Source organism: Papaver somniferum, chromosome 8 (genome assembly GCF_003573695.1).
Source record: "Papaver somniferum cultivar HN1 chromosome 8, ASM357369v1, whole genome shotgun sequence".
NCBI classification, from domain to species: Eukaryota; Viridiplantae; Streptophyta; class Magnoliopsida; order Ranunculales; family Papaveraceae; genus Papaver; species Papaver somniferum.
Genome location: NC_039365.1, coordinates 100085112 through 100110160, shown reverse-complemented (window position 1 = coordinate 100110160; position 25049 = coordinate 100085112). Strand labels below are relative to the sequence as shown.

At 35.6% G+C, this 25049-nt stretch overlaps 1 protein-coding gene and 2 long non-coding RNA genes across 3 annotated transcripts; 1 reads left to right on the top strand and 2 right to left on the bottom strand.

Moving 5' to 3' along the window:
- Positions 1-867: 867 nt before the first annotated feature.
- LOC113305842 (putative F-box protein At1g50870) lies at positions 868-1626 on the bottom strand. Its single transcript, XM_026554839.1, has one exon. It carries the CDS (start codon positions 1624-1626, stop codon positions 868-870), a length of 759 nt encoding a protein of 252 aa, XP_026410624.1.
- Positions 1627-2002: 376 nt separating this feature from the next.
- Positions 2003-5231, top strand: LOC113302845. The gene is made up of 2 exons (XR_003337146.1): positions 2003-3856; positions 4009-5231. It is a non-coding gene; the product is annotated as an uncharacterized LOC113302845 (long non-coding RNA).
- A 1273-nt stretch (positions 5232-6504) lies between these two features.
- On the bottom strand, positions 6505-9161 carry LOC113303046. The gene is made up of 3 exons (XR_003337277.1): positions 8843-9161; positions 8354-8432; positions 6505-6878 (listed from the first exon to the last, which is right to left on the bottom strand). It is a non-coding gene; the product is annotated as an uncharacterized LOC113303046 (long non-coding RNA).
- Between the last annotated feature and the right edge of the window lie 15888 nt (positions 9162-25049).

The window sequence follows — 25049 nt, the reverse complement described above, 5'->3', positions numbered from 1 at the left end:
CTTTGGTCTTTGGTTATACTCGTACCATTGCAGTTGCTCTAAATCTCCATAACTACATGGTTAACAAATTAGATATAAAAATAATGAAAGTTGTTGGAAGGAAGAGGAACGAATGAAACATGTATAAGTTCTATGTAATTATAATTCATTTGTAATTTGATGAAATTCTGATGAATAACTCTTGAGTAGTGTTTGGGGGTTCAGAAATCCTTAGGATGTTCGATCAACTACTCCATTTTCCATTGTAATCGTTGCAACTGCAAACACGATTTTAAAAAGTGTGACTTATTTTCGGGTTGATGCATATGTGCTTGAAATTTGAGTAAGTAGTCTACTTTTGAGACTTTAAGACTAGAAATAGAGGTTAGTTTCATAAGAAGAATCAAATTTTGGATTTTTACTGGCATAAAGGTAAATCACAAAAAGACTTGAACCAAGTAATATATCTCGAATATGGAATAAACATAAAAAGGAAAGTCGGGTGTGAACATCAAAGACAGAGTAAACAGAAAAGACTACTAGTTAAACCAAATAATATATCTTAAATTAAAGACGAATAAACATAAAAAGAAAGACTCGACTGTGACCATCAATGAATCCATTCTCTTTATTATGATCATGAAATATCCACATATTGACTATTTGTTTATCTTGACATATGATGGATAGACACCCATCCACTTCTGAGAATCTTCGGAATCCTGACCCATCACTCTCTTCTATGAATTTGGGGGCCGGGATCACCCTAAACTTCTCACTTCCTAAATCAAATGCCATTATCCAACGACACTCTATAAGCCAATATATGGAACCATTTGCATACTGAGCGATATCTTCGAAGATAATGTGTGGCAGTGCCTCGTCGATTTATCTCCATGTATTATCCCCAACTGTCAAGACCTCACAAACTGGAAAATCTTGGAATTTACCTCTACACCACACGAAAATAGCTTTATGTTTCTTGGTAGTAGGATCGAAACCAAAATAACATCTTGGTTCCTCTAAAATGTTTACAATGCAATCATCTTTCTCTCGATTCATGCACACTTTTGACTTGATCCATGGTGTTGATTCCATTGTGCTGACATTGTGTATTTGAACAGCGCAGTTGTCAACTAAACAGACCAAACCTGTAATGGGTCCCAGAATTTCACGATACAGTAGCTTTGTTTTCCTTATGGTGTGAACATTTGCTGCTCTGCCACTCAAGTGCAAATCAGCTGAAATGAAAGACTCGTAATCTCTTGCGCAACCTTCCCATGGTTTACTCTTTGGAAGGAGTACAAAGAGACAAGGACGTGTTTCTGAATGGGTAAGGTGTGAATGGATAAAGTGTGGATCTTCGATAATCAATTTCCATCTTTTACAGACACACTTGAAACGCATAAGTGATTTCACCGGGAGTCTGCTCAGTAAAACCACCACCACATCATCAGCAATTAATCTAGTGGCGGGCTTATCTGGATTATTAGCATCCCTGATACGCCTCCTCTTCGATGTCTTACTAATCATCTTTTTATTCCTCCTACTTCCCCTTTTGTTGTTTTTCTTCTTCACCCTTAACTCCGTATTCCTGTTCTTTCTTTTTTGCCGGCTGGCCTTTTGCTCACTGTGCTCGTCCAACATTGTAGACACACCAGGTTTTTTTAGAGCTACCTCTGCAAGTGAAAATGACCCTTTTGTTCCCTTTGTTGGGGTCGAGTGGTTTTGGGCGTGAGCTAATCGCACCGTTTAGACCGTGAGTGCTGCAGACATTAGATGTCCCGCCGGCGTGGCCAGACCGCCTAAGCGTCCTTGTTGTCAAGGGAAACACTCTTCGCTCGAAACTTCTCGATGCCGATAGTTCGGCTTTCCGTCACGTTTTCAATATCCGCACTAATCCACTTCCCCGGTGACACCCCTGCCAAGTACATCCCGCCCTACCGTAGCTGTACAGTTCGGAGCAGCCGCCCAGACTTGATCCATCGAGCTGATGATCTGACCCGGCCACCAACGGTGATCCACCAGTCGTATTTCGATTTTTGGGGACTAGCTGATCGGCCGGTAAGAGCTACCTCTACCATCAATACAAAAAACAGACGCATTGAAACGGAAATACTCAATCAACAAACTCAACTCTCTACCATCATAGATACCAACTATCAACTATCTTTTTATACCGAACTAATGCTCTGTATTAGGTAACCAACAAAAACAAGGAAACAGAAACCCCTTCTGAATTTGGAATTCTAACCAATTAGGAAGCCAACACAAACACCACGACTAAAAATAAACCCCGGTTTCTCTTTTCCGTTATATAGAAAAAACTATAAATCGAACCAAACAATTCAGTTTTGCTTAAGAAATCGATTCCAGCAAAGATTTACAGTATCAAATACGAAAGCCACTAAACAAATATTCGGAGATGCACACCGAACCAGGGGGAAAATTACCCGCCAATCTTCCCTCACTGTATTCGGAAATAATTACTCTCGGCTGGAAGGATAAAGGGAGGAGGTATAAGGAAACCTATGAGATTGGTTTTAGTTTTTTTAGGGAATCGAATTTAGGGATAGGGTTTCTTTTGAATCACAGATGTGGAAGAGATAATTGCAGGTTAACTGGAGTTAAGATTGGAGTTGAGTTGTGGTTACAAATGGAGCTAGGATTGTAGTTTAAATTTAGGTTAAATTGCAGAGAAATTGATGATGTAGAAATTCAGTGAATGCTAATACTCGGGTAAGCCTCCAGTGTGTCCTAATTCGAGTAATTTGGATTGAATTTCAGTTGTTGGGTTTGTATGACTATGAAATGAACTGAAGTTGAGCTGTAGTATGGTGGTAGTGGTAGCTTGAGATGGTGTTGTTGTTGTGTGGCTGGTATTTGGGTTATATAAACTAAGATGTGACTGTGTAATGGTGTTGAAGCCTTAACTGAATGCTTAGGATACCGTAGGTGTGTCATGGTGGTGGTGATGTATGTAATTGGAACTGCAGGTAGTTAGGGAAAAGATCAGTTATTGGAGTTTGTAGAATACATCTTAGTGGCGGTTGTTAAATGTTAATGGATTTAATGGTACTTGCAATTTGAGACTGTTACAATTGATGTAGAGATGGTGAAATGGTGATGGAAGTGATGTTGCAGGTGCTATAGGGGATGGATTATAATGTTATGGATGGTGCATGATGAGTATTGCATGGGTTGGGATGTTTAACCAGTTTTGTGTTCCCGATCCATTTTTTTTCAATCTGATATCCAATCTGATTCTGTGTTGTTTTCTCTTTTCCAAATAAGACACTTTCTACAGTTTTTAATCACATATAAGCAAGTCCATTTGTTTTCATAGTTAACTTCAAAATTAGATTGTAAGCACAGGTTAAGTGTATTTCAAATCCTAAAACTTGAACTTTCAAAAAACTGGGTCTTGATTAATTTTTTTGGCTGGAATTTGCAGGTAAGTGCCTCAAGAATGCATGAAGAATACTGGGGAAGTGTTTCACAGTACAAAGGACTAATATCTTTCTTAATCCCTTAATCTATCATAATTTCATTACTGATAGAGGATATCCATGTGCTTCTGAATGTTCTCTTTCTGTTTTTCTTTATACATATGAATATACACTTGCATAGTTATTACACTTTGATATGATGAGAACTCATCTCCATGACTTCATACATAGAATGCTAGCAATGGGTGCTGACAATGTTTTGGTGGTTGTATTTGGCAGCTGTACGGTGCTCGAGAACGATCTGTTGAAGGATATCGACTGCGTTCAAGCCGATAAAAAGGTGAGAAAGGAGGCTTCACTGACTGCTGCTGCCACTGACTTCTGCGATTATCATGCTTCCAGACCTCTGCAATTCCTAATTGACGCAGGTTGGTTTTTCAATCTCTGATAAAAAAATTACAGATAGCTAATACAGGTAGTTAGATTGGAAAAAACAGAAGAAACAGGTAGTTAATCTCTCAAGATTGATGCAATGGTTTACAGCTGGGTTAAGTGGTGATGCTTGAAGTGAACATTGCAGGGGGTTACAGAGAAGAATGAGATGGCATAAGATTGAATTGGAGTTGAGTAATTGCAGGGTTTGACTGCAGTTGAGATTACTTGAGTTGGAGATTAGTGTAGTGCTGTGGTGAATGCATGCTTGGAAATATGCCTGTCACTTTTAGTTGAAGCTCATAATGACCACGATGGATGACCATACGGGGAACTCTTTTGAACGGATAAGTAGCCGTGTCAGCCGGTTCGGGGTACATAAGCCACCCGGGGGCATTCGGGTAAGGCAATACCGGAGGATTCGGGAAATGGGAGACGAGATTATCATCCAGGGGCATCACGCGTCTTCCCCCTCGAAACTCTTTCATCCGTATCCCACGCTTCAAAACAGGAGTCCCGGTGAACTCCGCAAGTGTATAAGATTTACCATCGGCTGGGGGAGGTAGATGGAGCTCTGGCTCTCCTGAGTATTTACTCTCATCCGAGCCGTTGCTCATTGTTTCCTCTGACTCGTCCTAACCACTAGAAGAATGATCATCAGAAGAACCATTAGACATGGGGCGTGTATGGGGCCAATGTGTGAAAAGAAAGAGGCGGTGAAAGAAGTGAAAAGGAAAGGTAAAATAGGAGACTCATATATATAGGAAATCTGGGAACAAAAGGCGGCAGTTACACAAGTGGACACTATTACCAAAAAAGAAAACTGAAGAAGCCCTGCTAGAAGAAGTTGTAGCGTTGCCCAACTGACGGAAAGGGGAGTGAAAGTTCGGATAATGACGATGAGGTTGTCTTACGACTGACCTCATAGTCAGGGGACTAATGTTGATACATGAAAAATAAACTCCCCTTAACCAGGTCAAAGTGCCCTAAAGAAGGGAAAGGCCACATATGGGTCATGGGGACTTGGGAACTAAGGCCCAAGTCTACCGAAGAAGTATCCATAAAGTGGAAGAGATAATGGAGGAATTAACAAGAAAGAAGAAGGTTTTATTAGAAAAGGAATGACATAAGTAGTAACTAAAGAAGTTTATGACACATAACATGATGTCATAAAAGGAATGGGCTTTTGGAAAGTCTATAAAAAGAAGGACAAGGTAAAATGGAAGGACAACTCTCTCTCATACTATTCTCAGAAAAGTGAGGTCATTTTGATACACTAGGACGGGTAGAACCCTACGAGAATTCCGGTATTGACAAGGTGAAAATATGGTGTTTTGTTATTCGGGTTATAATAGTCTACTTCATGTATTTCACTCCCTCGCCAAAGCTAGGAAATTGCATCACTCGAACTCGTAGAGAACTCGATCAAGTCTAAAAGCTTTTCCGAAATGTCCATTTCCTGGTATGACGTTCAACTTACAAATTAAAAGGACAAATAATTTGCCACAAAAAACAGGAAATGATCTCAAAATCACAAATGCCCCCTCCCCTTTCATCTGCATTTTGTCGCCTTTTGTCTCCCTCTCTTGCCTTGAGATTTCAAAATTATTAAAATCACGGGTGCCAACTTTGAATCCACCTTGCTTTGAAAACTTTATTTTTAAGTTTTTCCTTCCTGCTTCTTAAACAGAGATGACTTCGCGCAGAGCTGGCACCGCCAAATTTTCTGACAAATCCTTACAAAATGATAAAACTTAGTGTTAGTACAAACGTTGGCACCATAATATAACTACAATATACTGGAGAGCAACAACATCAAAACAGTGCACAAAATATAAGGAGTTCAAATTTAACCTTGGTTGCTTATAATCAAGATACGGAAGTGTTTATCACTCTCCTGATAAACACTCTTTATGCAGGTTTTAAAAACATTACTAAATTCTGTGAACATTAATCCATCTTTCAGTTCCTCTTCAGATTCCCCAATATCCTACCATCTTCTCCTTCCATGACCCGACGTCATTCTACACCACTGATAGTATCAATTTGATACTTCAATCAACGACTGACTGCAAACTTGTCATTGACTACTTATTCAAAGATACACAATGGTGTCAGATGATGGTGTTATCCTATACTGAATAATGGTGCCAGTCGATGCTAATGCTCCTACTTATGAATAACCATATACGCCAAGGTATAATACAACTTGTGCAAGAGTTCCAGGCTCATCAATGTTAGGCATCCTTCCCCAGCCTTGAGCTGGAACCAACAATCAATACAAAACCAATGAACAACTTCCAAAGCCGAAAACAATCCCAAAATTTACAGAGGCCGCTTAAAAGTTCCCGTCTAAGCAAAGCACAATTATGGAAATGGATCCTGAATCAGAAGTATTGTGTTTGTACAATTCTCTAAATTTATGAATATTTAGTTCCCGACTGTGTTTCAAAGATTTCTTTCAACTTTATAGCACAGTACTTATGTTTCAAAGTAACATACTTGTAAAAATGTTAATCTCTACTTCATCCGTAATTTTGATGCATCTCCTCACTGAAAAAACAACATACATCACGTACACGCACATGGCTATTGTCTGGACTCACAAAATCAACTGCAAACATGTTTTCATCATGAGAAGAAAGATCGCAATAAATAATTTGGTATTATCAAATTATCGTACTCAGTTTCTGGAAGATACACACAGTGTACTTTGGATTCCAAAGGTTTATATTAAGTCCAGCACTTCTGGATAGTGAAAAAAAAAAAACCTGGTAAATTACTTTGGCATTTTTTATAAATAAAAGGATGTCCCAAATGGCTACAGATCTCTCTTCAACGTACTCACTTAAAACATTATGCAGAGATAATAATGTTGTCTTATGTAAAACAAAAAAAATGTGCCCTAACCAACCATGGAGAAATACTGCATCAAAACCATAGACAACTTGAACTTTTTTTCGTCATTTCCACATTAATACCAACTCCAAACTCTTCGAATTCCTCTTGAATTAGCAGCTGCATCAAAAGATTGAAATCCATAAACATAAGACCAAAATAGATGTTGAACGCGAGCTAATATTAACCCTATGTAAGGTTTTACTCGAATAACGGTGCCGTATGTGGGAGTCGAACCCACAACGAAATGGTTTAGAACCATGTGCTCTGCCATTTGAGCTAAGACATCAAGTACCATTTTCTAATATAAGTGGGATGGTTCATAAAGCCTGGTGTATCTCATCTACACATAAATTCAGATTAATAAAAGAACTAGATGGGATTTATTTTGAGAGAATCATATAATATAAGTATGTCGTTAAGTCGTTTACTCACAAAACTTTAGCGTCAGAGAGTACAGTTCAGTTTTGAGTAGTTATTTTACGGTTCACTAAGAATTATTGGTACCATATTGTTATTTTTTTATTAATTTGTGGAGGAATGAGAATAAGGTTTCAAAGAAAAAGAAAGAATGAGTACTGAACTGTTTCAGAGCCGAGCCGTATGTCCATTCTTATAAAGATTCAACAACAAGTTTAATTGTTCTGTAATTAATCGCCACTGAATAGTAATACTTATTATGTTCAATAAGCAACAGAAGGATTAATGGTTTGATGCTGTTATTTTTTCCTTTAATAGGAAAATAGATTAAAACCAACATATCGTTTAGGTCTTCCCCAACCCTTTCAAGGTTGATTCCATTCTGCAGCATTTCCCTTCTTGGTACAAAAGAGACCTGAAAACTTTGAAATTAATTTAAAACATCTAAACTAATTTTTTTCTCCATTTTATTGCTCCCTTTCTTCCCATTCAGTGCAAACACAACATTCTAACAATCCCTTTCAAAGTGCAAGTTCTGAATTCCTTCGTCTCTAGCCCACATGACTGCCTCTAGAAAAAACTTAGTATATCATATATTAGGATGTCATAAGATTAGCTTGGCTTAAGAAAATTACCTATCCGGAGTTGACTAAACAAAAATCAATCAGAAACTCCATAAATCTTTCGGAAAAAAACACAGTTGTCGTTGACTCGCTCTGAACAACAGTGGGATCAGCTCGAGGGATCCGATGATCAACAAACTCTCTCACAAAATCTTACTGCATCCTTGCCTGAGGCATCAACACTCTCTTCGTTTCTTGAATTCTTACCTTGTCTAAGGGATCAAACATATGGAAAGGTTATGCAAGAGAAATGTGTGATGTCCCTAAGGTGCAGTTAAGAAGTAAGATTACCTAACACAGGCGGCCAGACTAACAATTCCAGACCTCAACTGCTGAATAAATTTGCTAATCATAGCAATAAGGTTTATTTATAAAAGTTCTTCCATACTCAAGCTACTATACTGAAAAATCCAAGTCTCTTTGATTTAGATTAACTCGCCGAGATAGATTCTAGCGACAGTGTTGCACAATAGATCATCTTATGATGTATCTCATGCAACATAAAATTTGAATAAGTGAATGAATTATGTAATATATATATGAACAACGTACCTCCGGTTTGTCTTCATTTTCCTTATGTTTGGAGTTCTTAGGTAGGAAGCAGAATTCCTCAGTCTACCAATGCAGACTACTGCAAAAGTAAACAAAACTTCTGAATATGAACAAACAGAACATAAAAATTAATCAGCAAGATTATTTAGAACAAATTGATAAGGAACGGTATTCCTCCTTGAGCCTCTTACGGGTCTGTTCATGAATGGGCGAATAGATTAGTTGCTACGGAGAAAAGAGAAACAAAGAAAAAATTGTTTGCGAAATTAAGAATTAGATCCAATTGGTTAGAAATCAAATAAATTATTTAAAAGAGTTCTTATAGCTGTTCTTTTTAAATATTGCAAAATATTAAAACTTCAATAAGCACTTCAAGAATAAAAAAAGATATCAGAAAGAAATGCTAACGCTAGCCAAGAATCAAAATCAAATAAGCACTTCAAAATATTAAAACTTCAATGATATCAAGGATAATGAGTTTGTACTTACTATGGTGGTCGTGATTCAACTTTCGAATATGTATCAACAAAAAGAAAATTAGAAAAAAAAATTGAGAAGAATAATAACAATGGATCCAAGAGAAGATCATTTGGAATTATTTGCACTGGGTATAAACGGGTCTGGTGGTGGTGGTGGAGCAAGAAGTAAGAACAGACAAGACGCCATCTACCAAGAGACGGTCTCTCATCCATAAAGATCTATTAAGGATTTGTTCTACGGCGATGGAGGTATTGATTGTGGGTATTGTTTATGGTGAACGTGCAACTATTCCAGGATATGTGGTGAACGTGTAAAGTTCCGTCAATTAACTGCTAAAAGTAGGGTAGTTATTCGACAACAATCAACAGGTGTATAAGAGGTGTAAAAACATATTTAATGATAACTGTGTGAGGTTAGAATGGAGGACTCTATTTTCCCATACTCAAAAGGAGAATTGTCTACGTCAACATTTTGTGGGATCATAATGAATGAGAATTCAATAATGAGTTTCAATTATCATCTTGTTAGATTAGATAGATGTGAAAACAGAAAGGCAGATTCTGAGAAGAGACACGTATGCTATGATTGTATTGCATGGAAAAGTAAAAACTGGTCTCGTGTAACATGAAAACTTGTGATGAAAAAGATACTCCAGGGAATCTCCCGTTCTTGAATCAACAAAAAAGAGTAGCACTCACTGTCATATAAATTGGCTGCACGTATTAGTACCAACAAAAACAATATCTCCACAATATGATTAGCTCATCAATGTGAAATGAAAACGGCTCACTTACAGGCGAATTCCTTATACTATGAACTATCTCATAGTGTATTCCCAGTTGCAATATTCCTCGCCAAGGGACTACTTCACTACATACTACTAATATTTGTCATGGGAACAACTGCAGCGTTCAGGTTCTATATTGCCAAATTTTATATGGCATTTGATTTGAAAATTTGTTGGGTGGCGTACTGGCACAACAAATTCTCCGAAACAACTAGTTAAAACTGCGTTTGTATGTAAACATAATCATTAACTCATTCTCACTTAAACGCGTTTTATAAAAGCGTTATAATTAATCGCAGTTGAGAATTCCGTGTGGGAGTAGACGTAATCTAATACTACGTCTAGAAACGTAGTCTACAAAGGAGTAATAAAATGAGTTTTCAAATGAAAGGAGTTATAAAATGAGTTTTGATATGAACACATTTATAAAATCCATTGCATGAAATGTTAATTTTAATTACGTTTAAGTTTAAAGCAATTATACATACCGTTTATATTGAGACGCAGGTTATAAGAACGTGGTGCTATATTTGAGATTTGCCAAATATAGTTCTCAAATATGGAAACATGATTTGGAAATTTGACATTTTGGCTACGAATATAACCTTTGACAACAAAGAGTACGCTTTGATTTGTTGCCGAATATAGCTTTTGGCAACAACGATGCGGTTGCTCTGACCTTTGGCAGCTCAACTATTGAAACCAAAGATGGTAACAATCATACAAAAGGGTAAATATTACCGTATCTTATCCAAATCATATCCATGTTAAAACATGTTAAATCTTACTATTAAAACATGTCTGCCCATGCTCATCAAAATCATATCCATGTTAGTGGTGCCATGACATCCAGCTGCGTCACTCATCACCACCTCCATCTTGGTAATCTGCAATAATCCTCTGGACAGGTGAGAATTTATGGATCAAATGCATTAGACCTTCACATTAAGCCTGCCTAAACTGATTGAGTTTATTAGAATTTTCTACATCTTAATAACTTTTGTTCGGATAAAGACATAAGAGAACCAAAAAAAAAAAAAGAGAACTGAATAGCGATAGAATCAAATAAGAAGAGAATCAAAACTAAGTTATTAACCACATTCGAATCTGCCAAAATAAATAAAACACATTGGGCCCATGATAAAAACCATATCCTTGATCTTTCAAAGGCATATCCCTGCAAAAAAGCATATCAAAATTCTAAATATAAGCTACTATACCCATTGGATATCATTAAACAGCCTAAACATCCGATTAACATCTGACATTGTGCTATTTTTTAAAAAGAGTTTATAACACAACTCATAGGAGGATTTCGATTTCACGCGTGAATACCAATAGATAAATGGAAGACGAAAAGGAAAATTTATTAGAGAAGTGGTAATAGCCATAGCTTCTGTTGGTTTTTTCGATTTTTTGCTGGGTGGAAACACAATAAATATTGAGATTCTTATAAAAAAAAAAAAAAGTGCTGCTTAAGCTATCTTTCAGTTTTTCCTCTATCACAATACCGTAATCAACCAAAAAAAAAAAAGTTTTACAATAAATACAACGACCCTAAAAATAAAAACCCAACCAAATAAGAATCAAACAAAAATCCAAGAATTATTATATGATAGTTAACAGAAGATTTCGATTACCTTGAAACATGATCTAATGAAAGAGAATTTGGATCGTTTTGATTTACCATCATGTCTGTTGGGACCTTAGTCCCACATCGGTAGATATGGATTAATTGGGTAGTTTATAAGTCAATGGGATCCCTCGTCTTGTCAACCGGTTTTCGAGTTGAGTTCTACCATGAGCTTATGATGAATTTAGGGTCAGTACCCTAACATTTGGTATCAGAGCCAACCACCACGATCCATACCCGCTCCACGGAAGGGGTGATCTATATGATGGATTAAGGTGTAGGGGCACCTATGTATGGGAGTAGTTGTCACCGCATTGAATATTGATAGTCGAATGGAGCCGCCATAAGGAAAGGGCTACCGCCGGGTCAGCGTCGATAGAGTGGGCCAACGAGTACGTTGGGTCTGGAAGCGTGGCGGGATGTTGGGTCTTAGTCCCACATTGGTAGATAGGGCTTAATTGGGTAGTTTATAAGTCAATGGGGTCCCTCATCTAATCAACCGGTTTTCGAGCTGAGTTCTACCCATGGGCTTATGCCAAGTTTAGGGTCGGTACCCTAACAATGTCTACCGGTAAAAAAACACAAATAAAGAATAATCAAAACAACACAAACCCTAATCAAATAATCAAAATCTGGAGCAATAATTTCAAAATTATACATATAAAAAAATAGAGCGTTGAAAGCAAAGAGGAGAGAGAGAAATCAAATTCATACTTGGTTGAGATTCTCGTTTGTGTACCTGTTAAAAAATCACATGAATTTTTTTGTTTGCGTAATCGAAATATTAAGGTTAGCCATATGTACAGAGGGTGCACAATGACATCCCAGAATGGAAGAAACACGGATTAGGAAATCCAGTCCGGTATCTGTTCCATAAACGGAAATAGTTTGTTTTTATTCTCTCGCAAGTAAAAAGAAAGGTTGTTTGTTTTAAAGAAGTGGAGTTGTATTAGGAAACCTCAATATTTGTCTTGTCGTCAATCGGACGCTCAAAAATATCCCTTGTTCAACTTTCAATCTAAGCCGTGGGATGACGAAATCGATGATCGGATTCAACAGGCTAGACATACACCAGTTCTTTTTATATAATAAAAAAAAACAGATAAGTATTTGTAATTGAAAAGCATATATGTATAATTATATAGTGAGATTATTCTATGGTTTAATAAGATTATATAAATTATATGTGCACTGCTAACCCAAAACAGTTTACGGAACAGTGGTTTGGGGGTTAGTGTCGGAGTTTTTCAGGTTCGATTCCCTTTGCTAACAATTTTTTTTGCAGACCTTTATTAGACGATGAATCATCGCCTTGACTCTGAGCAATTCAGACGAATATATTTTTGCAGACCTTTATTAGACGATGAGTCATCACCTTAACTCTGAGCAATTCAGACGAAAATGATCGCCGGATTAAACACGGATCCGTATTATTCGCGTATAACTAGGAAAGACGATATAATAGTGTGTATGTTTCAAACTCTGAGTCGTGCAGGTATAATTGGTGCCACTTATCAGTTCACGTATCATTTGTTGAATTTCTAACTAGGGTCTGGACCATATCTTTTTAACTTGAATAAAAGGTTCCGGCAAGTGAAAACTATAGTCATGCCCGTTTTCCATTTTTTTTAATGAACTACCGTCGGTCCAAATTTTTAGCTTTTTTTTTCATCGTGAAATCCACCAGCATAAAACTTCATGCGCGCATCTATTTTCCGTAAAAAAAAATCTCACAAACCCAGCTTTTAAAAGAATGGTTTATCGTTTTTTCTTAATTTATGGAATAAATTTTTTGTGTATATTCTTCTTTCTTATATGTTCTTTTGATTATTAGAAACAACTTATTCTCGGCACGGAGTAGCTATAATAGGAAATTTTACAGGAGAAGAACCTCAATTTCATGAGCTGGTTCTCTCTAGGTTTTTAAGTTTGACCATTTCTTTGTGATTCTACGAATCTTTTTTTTTTTTTTTCTGATTTTGTTTTAGCTAGATCTGGTTTCTCAACTTTATTAATATAATCTTACTTGAAAAGCGGGGGTCTAACAACCATACCCAATAATTCGTTTGGCAATCTGTATGGACTAATTCCAATATACTTTCAAGAGAATCAACTAGACAGTCAGACTCAATCTTAAGAAAAGTATATCAAATAGTTATATCTCAATTTCTCAATTCAATCCACAATCAAACAAATAGGAATTTGCGAGCCCGATTGAATATAAGAAATAACTTGGACGGTATCAAAAATCAATATGCGTATAATTTTCGGGAATTCGTATCCAACAAAACTATTTAACAGTTTTGATGACTCATTATAATATGATGTGGAGTCATAATGGCACATATGTAGCACAACCAATAATGCGTGTGAACACAAATGTCGGGCTTATAACTAGTTACCAACTGGTACGCAAAAATGGTTGATTAATTGTGGGTTCTAAAACGAATAAGTGAATATGTGTGTAATATTGCATATCCCACAAGAATTTATAGGAAGGTTGTTACGCATAACCAATCCTTAGACACCATCTGTAACTTTTGATGGCAGCCTCTGAGAGACCATGGGGTGTAGGATGTTCTACATTGATCCTACTAAACATGCAATATTCATCAATTCCTTTTGATGTAAATATCTAGCATTAATAAGGTTGGTGAGCCCTTAAATTGTATTATATGTGCTAGGATTGTTTCAAAAGCGCATAATTTCTTGTGAACAATAATTAATTCAACACTTCGAAATATCCACCAGAACCATAAATCACTTGAATGGTCTGCATTCTGCATGGATATGCCCACAAATGTCACCTTGTTTCTTTTAATAAAGAAAGACTTTGTAAAATGAGTGACATGATTTATTACTTTAAAAACATAATGTGTTTTTAGTACTTTAGAAAGCGTTGATTGTGAGAGACGCCGTCACTTTGCATACTTTCAGTCTTTATAATTCCCAATTTTTTGTTCACTCAAATAAAAGGATATATGTGTGAGTTATTTCAAAACGGAACATCATCTAGTAACCAAAGTGTCTTTACGGTTATGTCAAAATCAGAACAAGTCAGTACCCAATATTAAATTGTCGCTGATGATATGGATTCAATTATCCAAGTATTATTAGTGATTTACAGTTTACTAGACTAATTGACTTATTATTTTCTCAAAAATGTGATTCCTTTCACATTTATTGGAGGTAATTTCTAGATGCGTTCCCATTCTTACAGTGAGTTTTCGTACGATAATCTTTTACACAGATTTTGTAGGAACTTAATAAAGTGTGATTATCTCTTGGTTCGTATAGAGCTCATGTAACTTTTAATGTTTATACCAATTAGGCAATAAATATTGAGCATTTCTTCGCTCGGCTATTACCTGTAATGATCCAATCATCGCATGGTATTATATAAGGAAACAATTCAACAAGCAGTTTAATAAATTTCCTTAAGAGCTTCTTATAAAAAGTGGTGTTATCTTATTACGTAACAAAAGATAATTTATCTCATTTACTTTAGAGTGTTACAGTTCATGAAGATAATATATACTTTTCATCATAATGTACGAATGATCCTGATAACTCAAATACTTTTGAGTATATCTCAAGTGCTTTATAGTATTTCAATCTCATGGCAAAATATATATATACTTTTCATTCCATAAGTACAGGCAATGAACTTATTTCTTCGCAAAAAAAAAATCTTTATTTTAGTTTAAAATAATGTGTATTAAACTGTCATACAATCAATAGTCCAGGATCAAATCATACAACATTCAGTTAAAAAAAGATAATAAAACTATCAAATTGGGTAAGTGTATTAACTGGGAAAATTTCTTATTTCCACTGAAGTTGACAAGCGAGGATATGACATTCTTTTAATATATAGTGAGTTTGTTGTCCTTTAAACTCTTTATATGTATTTTGTAGTTGGCTGGTACTATATGATACCTGCATTTCATTGATTGTATCATTCTCAGGAAATGTTTACACCAAATTTCCAACTCTCATTAATCTAAATGAGTCAGAATTACATCTTTGTCTCATGATTAGTAGATACATTTACTTTCGATCGTTACTACTTGAGCCATAATTACATCTCTAGCCCAATTATAGAAAAGATATATATTTTCTACCATAGTTTATGTGTATTCTTTCACATGTTCTAGTATACCAACATGGGTATGATTTAGCATGTCTAACCCTTTGTTCTTCGAGGTTCTTTCCTTATTTATCCTTTCCACGGTTACTTAATTAAGTTGAGAATTTTTTTTTATCCCAACAGGTATACATATTTTTTCTTAAGAGAATCTCACATGCCTCCCAACCATTTACATCAGGTTGAATAGCTTACTAAAGACCGTGAATCTCTTGTTATCATACTTCAGCATTTACTGGTACTTTAATATAAATGAATGAAGTTAAAAAAATAAAAATGGAAAGATTTTTATGACTCATGTCACCTTTTGTAAATTTATTTCCACAAAAGCTGAGGTGCTAAGTTGCAACATATCTTTGTTGAAGTTATTGACTCTTTTATAGTTTGACAAGTGGATTCCGTTCCACTAAACATTCAAACTTGGGGAAAAATATCATGAATATTTCAAACAATTTCATTCAGAGCATTACATAATCTGAAAAGTTAATATATCACCTTAGAAACGTAGAAACTATGCCTTCATCTTTTGAACAACGCATCGCCATTGGCTAAAGTACAACCTTTGTAGACACAGATGACTTATGTATCAGAGACTCTTTAATTACGCTCAAGTACTTGTGAGTTGATCGAATTTCTATAGTGGTAAATAAGGTTGTCGTTCACTCGGACTTTGTTGAGATTGATTCTAAGCTTAAATACTAAAAATAAGAAAATATATACAAAATATGTCACAGGATGAAGAATTTACTGGGACTCAGGATTTCACTGTTTTTCATATTCAAGTGGTTCAAAAATTAATCTTAGGCAATTATAGCTCAAAATAAAAGAAATATTAACTCTATTATTTGCAAAAGTAGATTTCATAAAACATTAGTTGTAAGTTGTGAGCATGACGCATCAAAAGTAATCAAAACTAAGCATGCGACATCAGACAAAATAATAAATAATTAATTGAAATCATAAAACGATTAAATTCTATGCACATAGTTATAAAATAATTAATTTAATTACCATATGGGTGAAAAACAGCTTCCTCCATCATCCCAGTGATGGGTTTAGCTTCTCATGATGCAAACACACTCAAAAAGATAATTCATTGCTCAAAAGGTGCTTACAAGGATGATAATATGGGAGAAAATAATTAAAAACGGTTTTGTAACACTTATTTCTGTTACAAACCAGTTGTTACAAAGAACGATAAATGAGTACTGTCGCTGACACTGTAGCAACAACGACTGTTCTGTGTGCGTCTTATGTTCTTCACAGCAGCAGAAAATGTCTATTCTCTGCAACTCGAAATTCCTAGCTCTGTAATGTGCTCAATGTCTCCCTAACTCTCCATCACCCTTCTGCTCGACCCCAGCAACCTATTTATACACCTTTGGACCAAGAATAACTCCTCATTAGTCCAAGAAATCTTCCCATTACTCGGCAGTCAATGAAAATATTCCCGAGAAGTTTTCTTCCCATTCTTGTCTTCTTCATGCGTCTGTTGTAGTCAACCTCCATCCAAACACTCTTCTACACATCCCAGCATGTATCAAACACGCTCAGGCCACAAGAACTCTTCCCAAACATAACCAGAAATCCCGTGATATCCTCGAGTAAATATTCTTCCCATGTTTTGCTTGACACAAGAATTAAACCCTGTTTTATCGAATCTGGAGTGATTACCAACCATGTTTAGTCGAAACAGGGTATATCCAATCCAGAGAACTCATTGAATCCGGCCAAAGCGCCAACAAATCTTGCCTGAAATACCCGTGAAAAGTTCACACCTCTGTTTCCTTCCAACTCGATTTCTAGACAAATTCAATTGACAAAATCACTCCTACTATCCATGTTATGCTCTAACAGATGCTTGCCATCAGTTTCAGCCATTGAGTCTCCTTGGAAGAGCACCAAAACTCGAACCCTAATTCTGCCATTAAAACACCAAGTTTTCCCGCCAATTTCTAAATTCAAAGGTGAAGAAGGTGACCTCCCCCTAACCAAACCGGGGGTGAAAATAGAAGGTACCTAACTAAGGTTCCCCATATCCAAAGTGACGGTGCCTTTAGTAATTTTTCTCCGGGTGTCCGAAAAGCACTTTTCGAGCAACTTTCTCCACACATGTGTACTTCTCCAAAAACACCTAAACCAACATCAAAACACTATAATAAGTATAAAATCAAGCACTAACAATACAGACACTGAGGACAATTCAGACACAAAAATTGTGTCAATCATGAGTTTAAAAGGTCAAATTCGAATCGAGTTGGTTTAGTCAAAACTTGGTAAAATGTTTGGTCACGGCCCGATCCATTGGGTTGACTAGGTCATGATTAATAAAAGCGCGCATATATGGTCCATTATATATGAAGTACTCGGACCCATTAATAATAAAATTGAAACTATTAGCATATAGGCCAAATACATTGTTAACCTTAAAATTGGAAATTTCATCATCCAACTGTAGTGATCAGAAATAATCGTCCCCATGTCCGATGATGATGAAAACCTCACAGAAGATTCATCATAGGTTGCGCCAAAAATAATAAAATTTCAAGGTAATCCAACGGCTAGATAAAAAGATATTCATGAAGTCGTATGACTTTTCCAATTAACGTTTATGTAGACACGGCTGGAAATATCACGTACTTTGGAGTACTTCCCATGTTTGAATCTTTATGAAATATTTACAGTATACTAATAAGGACAATATATAAGACATACAAAAAATACAGCACAATCCAACAGTTGGAATTTTTAAATCTTAGGTTTTTCGAGGGAGTTATAAAATATGGTTTTTCTGAACGTAAACAGTTTCATTAAAATTAGATTTTGGAGATTACATCACATTCTGATTTGATTGAAATTAGCAATGCCTAATTGGGTTGAACACATTAAAATTTCATGAAAATGTAACAGTGAAATCTCTATGTTTGACAGTCATACATTCGTGGTACCCTAGTAAATACTATGAAAATAAAATTCTTTTGTTAAAAGAGAATACTTGGTAACACGTCCATAATATGAAGAAAAAATATAAGATCAGAACCATGCTACTTTTCAAGTAATCCATCGTCGATCCCAAATGAGAAAAAAAATGTTGATAACATGTTGAAGTAAAAATAAAACATGGAAGAACAGAGAAAGAAAAACTCTTATTGATTAGAGATAAGTCACGTATTGTGTAGGTTTAATCCTTTATATATAGGCTATGGGGTAAACCCCAACTACATCTATATGGGTCTCTCATACATGGGCCCAAGACCCTACGACAAATTTTCGTTTCTCTTGCCATTAAGATGTCGTGTAGACGATAATAAATAGAACCTACAAATACGTTGATGTGAAAGGACAATAGTCTCACATCGCTATAATCTGATTAATTAACTTAAAATATAATATGGAAGGTCCTCTCCACTCATTGCCAATTGGTTTTGAGTTGGATGCTTGAAAACTTTAACATGGTATCAGAGCTAAGCTCCAAACCCAGACCTGCGTACGCCGGGTGTAGGCCGAGTTACTGGCCGAAGTGTTTAACCGATTTTGTCACTTGTACACCCGGGGTGTATGCCAGTGCCGATACTGGAGGAGGTATTACCCCCTGATTTAGTCACTCACTTGTGTACATCTGTTACCGATGGACTGGTAACTCGTACGTAGGTCCACGTGTGAGGCCCAGTGACTGGCCTTACACATGAGGGGGCGTGTGAAAGGACAATAGTCCCACATCGCTATTATCCGCTTAATTAACTTAAAATATAATATGGAAAGGCCGCTCCATTCATTGCCAATTGATTTTGAGTTGAATGCTCGCAAACTTTAACAGTTGATTTTCCACCATGGTTTAAAAATGAACTAGGGCTTAACCCGTGCCGTAACGACACGAAAATAATTTTTATTTATTTATGCATTTTTCGATATATGAATATTAAAACATAATATTTATTAATATGAAATTTACCCTTCTTAACATTATAAAAGTAAAGGAAACCCGATAGATATCTTTATTCTTCACTCCATAAATCCTTTCTAGCATTTTCCGCCTTGACATTCTCCCATATTATGCCTCTCCTTTCTCGAGTTGCATCCTCAAGCCAGCCATGAAATTATATCAGAATTAATTTTTACATATTTTTCCCCCCATAAAAACATTATTTGATATGTTTTTTAGTTTACTTTTAGTTTACAAAGATATCTTATCGATCCGCTGAAATGGTATTACTTTTCTGCATCTTCCTTATTTTAGTGAACGATGTTAGGATCTTCATGGACCATAGGAACCTACTATGGTCCCGACCACATAGCACCGTTGCCGTCCCTACTTGACCACCTTGGGATAATAGGTGTGTGGTTTTAATATAAAAGGCCTCGGTGATACGTAAGGAGATGCCCAAGCTTATTAAGATCCATACGTACTCCTCTTTCTTCCATGTGGGACTTTCCCTAGCTATGCATATGTGGTTTATCGTGCCACATACTCAAACAACATCTACCTTGGTGAGATTAAACAACTTTACCAGTCCAATCAGACTCCGTCATATGATTACCATCTGTATATGTTACCCATCGGTCATGATTATTGTCACTATGCACCATGAAATCCTACTCCACCTTGAGTTAATGATAAGGAAAGTACTAACTCCACCTTGAGCATTTCCTTTCCCACCTAGAATCCTGTTCCACTTGAGAGTTAATGTGTGAGACATTACTCCACATTGAGCGCTAGTTCAAACTTGAGCGTTGCATTGTCAATATAGAACACTGCTCCACCTGAGTTAATGGGTGAGACACTAACTGCACCTTGAGCGCCAGTTCAACTTTGGTCCTTTCCTGATCCACCTTGAATCTGACTCTATTTGCGCCATAAATCGGGTGACATCCACAACCACTTTTGCATTCGAACAGTCCCAACCACGGGCTATGATACCGATTGTTAGGATCTTCACGGACCATCAGACACTACTCAGGGCCCGACCACATAACCCCGAACCCCACTTGACCACCTTAGGATATGAGGTGTGAGGTTTTTAACTAAAAGGCCTCGATGTTCAGTATGGAGATGCCCAAGATTATTAAGATCCACATGTATTCCTCTTTATTCCATGAGGGACTATCCCTAGCTATACATATGTGGTTTATCGCGCCACATACTCCAACAACCGAGCGGAACCAAAAAATTAAACTATGTAAGATGTAACAAAATTGCAGCACCTGAACTCATTCGTTTCAAGAATAATTGTGTAGATATTAAAAGTGTTCGGATCCTTGTTGCTTTTTTCCCCTATAAGAATAGCCTAAAAAGAGGAAAACTCATAATTGACTCTGCATTACATAATGTATTATATGTTCATACTATTTCAATGACATAATAAAAAGCTAATTCATTCACTTAAGCTATTATATTTTAAAATGTTAAGTCATTTCCGATGGCAACCATTTTACTCACATACGATGTAGTTCTAGTTTTTCAAAATTCCCAGATATTATTATGTACGTAAGGCATGAAGAGTTCACCGAATGGAATATAGGTAATGGATTTTCCTTTCGTAACACTGTGCACTTTTCAACATAGTTGGATCCAGTAAAAAACACTGTATTTATGCGTTCTTGGGCGAGAGTAATCTAGTGATGGCTACCTTACAGAAAACTGTTGATGGATGACCGCATTAGTGTCAGTTGAAAATCCCAAACGCAGTGACCAAGTGGGGACAATATTGGCGGAGGATTGGGTCTTTACAAATGGTATTAGAGTCGACCACCGGTTACCTGTCGAGGGTGAAAGAGTATGCTTGACTGATTGTGTCGAGAAAGGGTCTCATTAGTGAGAAAAAATGCAAGAGTCAAGGATTGAACAAATTCCGGAGCCGAGGACGGCTCCAAATTAAGTTGGCGTTATTATAGTACTCCGACTCGGCAGTTAGGATTCGTCAAATGGAATATAAGTAATGGTTTGTCTTTTCCTAATACCAAGCCTTTTCAAAATAATTGGCTTCATAGTTGGCGGAAAAATCTTTATAGTTAAGCATGCTCGATATTGAGTAATCCTGGGATAGGTGACCTCCTTAGAAGCTGCTGCTGGATGACCGTAGCAGTGACCATTGAAAACCCCATACCTTCACATGATCGCAGTGGCTAAGTTAGGACATTATCGATAGAGGGTCAGTCCATTACATTCTACGACATTACGCTTCCAAATGTGAAGTTATTCGTTGCATAAAAATAATAAAACCATGATTAGTTAGTAAGTCAAATCGTTAAATACTTAACCTAATAATAATACACTCTACTAACAATAAACTTTGTTATCCATCATCATTGAATAAAAATAATGTTAAACCATTTATCAAGAAATATGTGAGACGGTGTGAAATTACTCACGGGCACCAATACTTGCCACCGTCACCATGGCCCACTTACATATAATTGTTAGCCAATCTAACTAAGTTTGAAACTTTTTTTTTTCTTTCAAAAAAAAGTACTTTGAAAACGTATTTATAGCAATATTTTTTCATCCTAGTGTTTGGTATAGATTTCATAAGTGTTTTTTATGCAAAATACTTTCAAAATCTATCAATTTCAAAAACAAATGATATAGTTCACCCTAATTTCATTTTTTTTCCAATTCTATCCTTTTTCTTTTGTAACTGACAAAAATTATCCTTGAATCTATATATCACCAATTTTTATTCGTTATATTTTATTCTTTAAACTATAAAGATTATTATTTTTATTTTCAAACTATCACTGAAATATACGTTAATTTATCAACAATAAATATTAAGCAATTATTGATTTTTAAAAAGTGGTTAAGAAAAATAATATTTTTTAGTAAATTTAATATTACATATATGTACTCTAATAGTAGAAAAAATTACTTATTTTAAGCACAATAAAATAGAATAAACAATTTTAATAGATATGTCTGCTTTTGTTATTTTCTCACTAAATATAGTTGAACCTAATATTTTCCCACTAAAATAAGTTTTACCTTTAGTTTATAATTTGCAACCATTCAGTTGCCTTTTTTTTTACAGAGCTCGGTATAGTAACGTACATCGGCAGTCATTCAATTGCTTTTTTTACATAGCTTGGCACGGTAACGTACACTGCGAAAAAAGTTTTGTAAATCTCGCAGCAATACCAAACTAATACTAAGTATAAAAATATATTATTATCATCATTAGGAGAATAATTTATATGTTATCATTTTTAATTTGACATTTAATAAAATATTGTCATGGCAAATTAATAGAGTATTTATTATGAAGAATTATGGAACTTTAATGACATGATAAATGTTGTCCGTTGGATGCATTTCTAATCCTAATCACAACCATCACTTATGACAAACGATTACATCCCTAGATTTATCTCTTGTGAGGACAAATCTGAACCACCACTTACATAGGCAAAGTTATCCAAATTGTGCTTTATATTCTTGATTAAACCTACAAACATGTTGATTCTCCACCATAGTTTAAAAATGAATTATCGTGTGGAACGGTAGTAAATAAAACCTATAAATATGTTAATTTTCCACCATGATTTAAAAATGAGTTAAACCAACAAATACGCTGATTCTCCACCATAGTTCAAATTGAATAATCGCAGAATAAATATAGAATCAAGAAGAGGAGAAAACAAATAAATAGAGAATACATGGTGTTGGCGATTTCGAATATGATCAACTTGCTTTTATTCAGATTAACTAACAATGTTGCACTTGGGTTTTGTAAGAGCAAGTCTTATGGTGGAATCCAACCTATTCCAAGTGTGGAAAATTCATGGAATGTCAAGTCTAGTGGCTTCCAAGTTGGGATTTTCCATAGAAAATCCAAGCAAGGTTCCATGGTTTGGTGGAAGGGTCCGTGGAATCCATCTAAACGCCAATAAAAGCAAGTCTTATGGTGGAATCCAAACTATTCCAAGTGTAGAAAAACCATGGAATGTCAAGCCTAGTGGTTTCCAAATTGGGATCTTCCACAGAAAATCCAAGCAAGGTTCCACGGTTTCGTGGAAGGGTTCGTGGAATCCATCTGAACGCCAATAAGAATAGGGTTAAACGCAATTAAGAATGGAGCTAAAAAAACGCAATTAAGAATTGCGTTTTTTTATATCCGTAGATTTAAAATGAGTTGTTGAAATCTAACGGCTGAAAAAAAGCTCCATTCTTAATTGCGTTTTTTTTAGCTCCGTTCTTAATTGCGTTTTTTTTATCCGTAGATTTAAAATGAGTTGTTGAAATCTAACGGCTGCAAAAAAAAAGCTCCATTCTTAATTGCGTTTTTCTAGCTTCATTGTTAATTGCGTTTTTTTAGCTCCATTAAGAATAGCATTTCTACTATTCCACCATTATACTTGCGCTTCCATCCACAGTTCCAAATGCTGAGGTGGCGTGGAAGATGGAAGATGGATGGATTCCACCATAAGACTTGCTCTAAGAATAGCTTTAAACGCAATTAAGAATGGAGCTAAAAAAATGCAATTAAGAATTGCGTTTTTTTTTATCCGTAGATTTAAAATGAGTTGTTGAAATCTAACGGCTGAAAAAAAAGCTCCATTCTTAATTGCTTTTTTTTAGCTCCATTCTTAGTTGCGTTTTTTCAGCTCCATTCTTAATTGCGTTTTTTTTAGCTCTATTAAGAATAGCGTTTATACTATTCCAACATTACACTTGCGCTTCCATCCACAGTTCCAAATGCTGAGGTGGCGTGGAAGATGGAAGATGGATGGGTTCCACCATAAGACTTGCTCTAAGAGCAATAACGTCATAGTGCTATCCCACGCACCAAGATTTAGCTAACTTTAAAGAAATGAGAGTGGGTAATGAGTTTACATATCTGTGGGTCAAGCAATTCTGGCTAAATTGGGGTCTATGGTGATTAATTGGGGCCTATGGATTTTTTCATCCACCCAATAGAAAAGAATAAGGGGTGTCCAAGTATGATGAAACTACCAATTTACCCTCTATGAAATTTTAATACTACTTATTTATCCTCATTAAATCCTAATAATAATTAAAAAAAAAAAAACTAAAATCAAATCAAAATCATTTCCATCAAAATTAGGAATTCCAAATCAAACGATTGATAATTACCAAATTCACTAAAATATGTGATTTTTCGTTTTAGCTCGAATCAGTTACTTTTCTATTAACCAAATTCCCTAGAGTATGTTTCAATAACATGTAATCACTCAAACAATCCAATTTTTTTAAATCAAAGTTTGCTGAGTTTATAAGAATTGGTCTACGTCAATGCACTTGTAAACCGATTTCATTTAGAAACGGTTGTTTTTCATGCCCACAAAGACCGATTGTTCTGGATGGCATTTTGGTTGGAGTAAATTGAACCAAAATCGGTATACGTTAATACCCACATAGCCCGATTCTGGTATGGAAAAAATAATTGTTTTCCTATATTTTTTTTTGTTAGAATCGGTTTACACGATACATATATAAAAACCGATTCCTGTTATGTAATGTCAGGAATCGGTTTTTATATATGTATCATGTAAACCGATTCTGATTAACCCAAAATAATTCTGCATGATTTTTACCCAATTTGAAAACGAGTATAACTTTATACTCGTTTTCAAAACGAGTACAACTTCTTAATTTGAGTATAACTTTATACTTGTTTTTAAAACGAGTACAACT

Excerpts from the sequence above, each read along its gene's own strand:
- LOC113305842 (XM_026554839.1), bottom strand. The coding sequence starts at position 1,626 with ATGTTGGACGAGCACAGTGAGCAAAAGGCCAGCCGGCAAAAAAGAAAG.